The sequence below is a fragment of the Triticum urartu genome, chromosome 4 (genome assembly GCF_003073215.2).
Source record: "Triticum urartu cultivar G1812 chromosome 4, Tu2.1, whole genome shotgun sequence".
Taxonomy (NCBI): Eukaryota; Viridiplantae; Streptophyta; class Magnoliopsida; order Poales; family Poaceae; genus Triticum; species Triticum urartu.
Genome location: NC_053025.1, coordinates 390629198 through 390633856, shown reverse-complemented (window position 1 = coordinate 390633856; position 4659 = coordinate 390629198). Strand labels below are relative to the sequence as shown.

At 51.2% G+C, this 4659-nt stretch overlaps 1 protein-coding gene across 1 annotated transcript; it reads right to left on the bottom strand.

Annotated features, from left to right (window-relative positions):
• Window positions 1-2703: 2703 nt before the first annotated feature.
• On the bottom strand, window positions 2704-4420 carry LOC125551745 (E3 ubiquitin-protein ligase SIRP1-like). The gene is made up of 2 exons (XM_048715043.1): window positions 4112-4420; window positions 2704-3828 (listed from the first exon to the last, which is right to left on the bottom strand). Exon 2 carries the CDS (start codon window positions 3790-3792, stop codon window positions 2818-2820), a length of 975 nt encoding a protein of 324 aa, XP_048571000.1. The 5' UTR covers window positions 3793-3828; window positions 4112-4420; the 3' UTR covers window positions 2704-2817.
• Between the last annotated feature and the right edge of the window lie 239 nt (window positions 4421-4659).

The window sequence follows — 4659 nt, the reverse complement described above, 5'->3', positions numbered from 1 at the left end:
GGAATGTCGATACTGTTTGTTCCTACTGCTCTTCCGCCATTACGGTGTCGAAGTGCTCTCGCGCCTGGTCCAGGGTGACGTCGACATGGGCCGGTGAGAGCGATGGCGCCGGCTCGTCGTTGTACGCCTCGTCCATCGTCTCGTCGGTGTCATTGCTCTTCGGCGAGCTCGTTGGCAAGCCAACCTCTATCCAACAGGCTCAACGGGCCTGCCAGTTGGCCGCAATTCCGGAAAGCTCTTTCTTCTGTTCGATGAAAAGGTTGTCTAACTGAACTTTGGAGCTCGAGGTCATGGCGAACATGGTGTACAGAGGAGATCGGGAGCGGGGATGTGGTTCGGATCTTGCCGGGCCTGGCCATGAATAAATAAAAGGCGCCAGCCAGATCAAGCGGCGGGCTATGTGAATGCGGACGCCGGAGTGAGTTTCTCGGCGGTCATGGTTGTTTAATGTTTTCAGACGGACGGACGTGGTGGCATTTAAATGCGGAGAGAGTCGTCCAGTCAAGTCTCTCCCGCATTGAACAGGCGTGGATACCGGGACGCGGCATGGACGATGCTCTCGGCCGGCGCTCGTCGCTTCAATGCTGACCAGTGAGAAGTCGCGTCCGCTCTTGGCCGACATGAATACGGCGCTGGCGCTCTAGAGTGGCGCTGACCGGCAAGAATGCGCAGTAACTGCTTCGCGTGGGAAAGGGCGCAGATGAGGGACATGGTTGTGGGTGGGTCCATGGTGTCCGATGAGTATATGGCAGCAGTCCGGACACCCGCAAAGCCCCTGAATTGTCTCTGTTTCGCAGGAAAACATACGTTCGAACCAATCCGCCGGCCAATAAGGTATCACCTTGGAGGGTAAATCATGTCCGGACCACTCGGTCTGAACGGATGCCGGCGGTCTGAGTATCTACGTTGAAGATGCCCTTACAGCCTTTAAATTTGAGTGAAACGAGCCTTCGACTAGTCACAAATCCAACTGCCCTTTCACTATTACTCCCTCCGTTCATAAATCTTGCATTCTTAATAAGTTGGTCACAATTCTCTTGGCATGTAAAGTGTCCACCTCAACTCCTCACTAAGCAATGCATTTAAGTCATGCACACATGCCAACTCAGCTATCATGCCATATTAGCAAGCATGCTATTAAATTACCGAATCTCCCTGCTCTACTTAATCGGTACCATCTGTCCACAGCCACGACCACATGCCATGTCATCACTTATGTTTTTAATTTTTCTTCTTTGCTTCAGTTTACTAACCGTGAGTCCATTATCTCCTCCATGCAAAAAGAAGCAGTAGAAATGGTTGGTTGTTCACATGCCCATTATCTCATTGATATTTAACTTCTCCACGAAACTATCACATGAGTTTTTCTAATAAATAGCAACGACCTCATCACCCAACGAGGATTCATGATTCTTTCCTTCCCTTGTTCGATCTCTTTCGCATAACCTAGACCAACATGGGTACTCTACGACTATACATACCTAGAGGTTCAGAGGCTGACATTGGTTTGGGAAGACGATGGTACTGATTTTGCCGTCGTCGTGTACAACGTCAGTGCCGAGATAGGGACAACAACGAGGCGGGAGAAGAGGGCGAAGCGCTACATGTCATCGACTGTGCCAGCCAAATTGGACGGGGCGCCGCGACCGCAGGGCGCACTGCCGCTGAGGATGTTGTCGCGGGCAACACCATGAAGCCGCCTCAATCAGGCCATCTGGCCCTCCTTCTCCCGCAGTATCATGCAGCTTAGCAGAGTCACGCATGCACGTGTCCCACATCTCTTATTGTTTCTCCACCACTCATCATTAGTCTGAGATCGATATCCGCTACACGAGCAGGTCATTGCATTGCGTCACCGTCGCTAGGACACCTGGTTGGCCTCCGCCCGCACACTCCACCTACTCCTCACAACATCTGTTGATTCAACCGCAACACATCCAGATGTTGTAAAGGGGAGAAACAACCTTTAGATACAGCTCTTAAATCTCGTCCTTCATTTGTGTTGTTTCTAGCATAAACTGCCACAACGCCTATTTTACGATCTAGATGCTATACATACATATAGCACTATGTAAGTTCAACGAAGTCACATACCCGAGAAAGTTAGAAAACTGATCGTACTAAGTTGATTTTAGAGTTACACATTAAATTCAAGTCATCTTCTATTGCAAAACATTTCTTATTTTTATTTTCTTAGCTTTTTTTTCTTCATACCGTGTGCTCCTTTCTTTCAAATTGTTTATTACACTACCATCTAACTGCAACGCGCGGTGTATTGTCTAATATAAGATGTTTCGGATATTTCAATATGAACTATATACAAACTAAAATGAAGGAACAAATGTACTAATACATGTTTATATGCATCCAATTAAAAAAATAGAACATCTTATATTTATGAACAAAGGGAGTATCAAGCACACTTCACATTTGCCAGAACTGTACAGTCTGAATTTGAACTAAAATCACGATGAGTAATTTCAAACGGAGGGAGTATTACTTAGTGCGCGCTTGGAATCGATGTAATTCGATACGGGGGTGTTTCACTTATACGCGTATTGTATTGTACCGGCCGCTGAGCAATTTACGTCTGGAAATGAATCGGTGGCCGAGACGTGTATTATTTACAAATGTGTATTTAAAAGAAAAACGAAAATCCAAACAGGGCCTTAGCATCTTGCAAATCTGTCCTGAGCAGAGACATAGAGACGAACGAACTAGTGTATTACGGTTCAACCAATGAACGAATCCAGCTTTACAAGATGCTAGACTGTAGACAGCTAAAACAAATTAAACAGATTCCCATTATTGTTAGTTTCATCGCGACGACGAGGAGCTTCCATTCGATCTGCGCGAGAAAAAACGACCAAAAGGCCGTGCGAGCCACCGCCGCCTGCCACTGCTTCCACCGTCGCTATCGCCCTCGACGTCGCGGCCTGCATTGCCACTGGATTCGTCGGCGGTTTCCTCGGCGCCATTGCCGGCCGGCTCCGTGGCCTCGTCCGTGGGCAGCTGGTACCTGCAGACGGGGCAGGAGCTGTTGGCCTCCAGCCACGGCAGGAGGCACACGTCGTGGAAGCGGTGCTTGCACGGCATCTCCTTGGCCTCGCCGCCAGCCGCGAACTCGTCCAGGCACACCGGGCAGGTCGCGGCCTCGCTTACCTTTACCGTTGGCAATGCGGCAACGGCCTCCATCTTCGCCGGCAGCGTGCCTTGCCGGCTCGGGTCGGTCTCGGCCAGGTACTCCAGCAGCAAGTCCAGCCCGGGGCCAAGAATCAACTCGCCCAGCGTCAGGCCTGGGCCCCTGGCGGCGGCGGCGGCGCCATTGCTGGCTCCTAGCTCTGGCATGAGCATGGCGTGCGCGTCGGCGGGGCTAACCAGCACGAGCCGCTCGAGCCCCGGGTCGGGCGCGTCGCCGTCGGCATCGGCATCGCCTTCCTGGAGCGCGTTGAGCAGCTGCAAGAAGGCGAGGTGGCGGTACTGTCTTCGCGCCAAGCCCGCGAGGTCGCCGCCGTCGAGCCCGTAGGAGACGCCGAGGAGGTCCATGAGGATAGGCGGCCACGGCGGACCCGCGAGCTCCGACCTCGCGCCCGCGTCATCTGGGCCGGCCCCTGTGGCAGTAGTACCACGGTCTCCCACGGCGTTGCTGCTCCGCCGGCCATCGGCCATCTCCTCCACGAATCCGGAACGGCAGTGCGGGCACTTGACCTCCTCGACGCCCAGCTCTGGCCTTACGATCACCGAGCACATGTGGCAATAGTATCTAGAAGTTGCACCGGGTTCCTCCGCCATGTCTTTCTCCTGAGTTCCTATCTCCTCGACCAAGAGCTGCGCATAGGAAGTTAGGAAACAGAATCAGGCATACTTGTGCGAAGATGCAAAATTTCACCGAGCCCCCAAAAAATAAAAATTGGGCAAATTAGCGCGCCTGGCTGAAACAAAGTTCCCCGGCCCTTTTCCAACAGAAAGAATAGGCGCACGAGCTAACGATACTCTTAAAACTTGAGACAGAAAGTACATAAACGCACGAAATCCTAGCCAAAGCATCGAACCTAAAACCAATCTCTAAAAGAGAAACATAATATGAAGATGGATAAAATTAAGAACTTACCAGCTATAAGAGAGACGGAGCTTCTTCAACAACACCCGAGAAATTAGCGCGCATGGAAACCAAAGCAAAAGTGTGAAGCAAGAAGAAGAATCGGAGGGGGGCAGGAGAGGAGAGGAGAGGAGAGGCGGGCGGATATGAGATATGTTTGATGCCAACGCAACTCTATCGGGTATTACTAAAACTCGTGGGCGCCTTGGAATAATTGGTGGCTTCTTGTTTGCACATCGGCAGCGGAGAGCTCTAGTCCACGGAGACTCTCAAGCTGTCCTCCCGGCTAAAATTTTGTATAGATAGCTTTCGCCGCTGTCATGTCATGGTGTGGTAACGTGAGCAAACCCAAGAACAGGTCTGATCCATGGAATAGAGACGAGACGACAGGGACGGCTTTTGACGACTTCCTTTTTCGCTGGCGTATCCCTGACGAACCCAGTGACATTGGCGCCATCGATGAGCCGGAGAATGCATTCAATCGAGGAGGACGACTTATAAAGCCGTGATAGTTGACGCTCCGAAATTGTGTGTATTTTTGTAATTCTGTGACTACATAT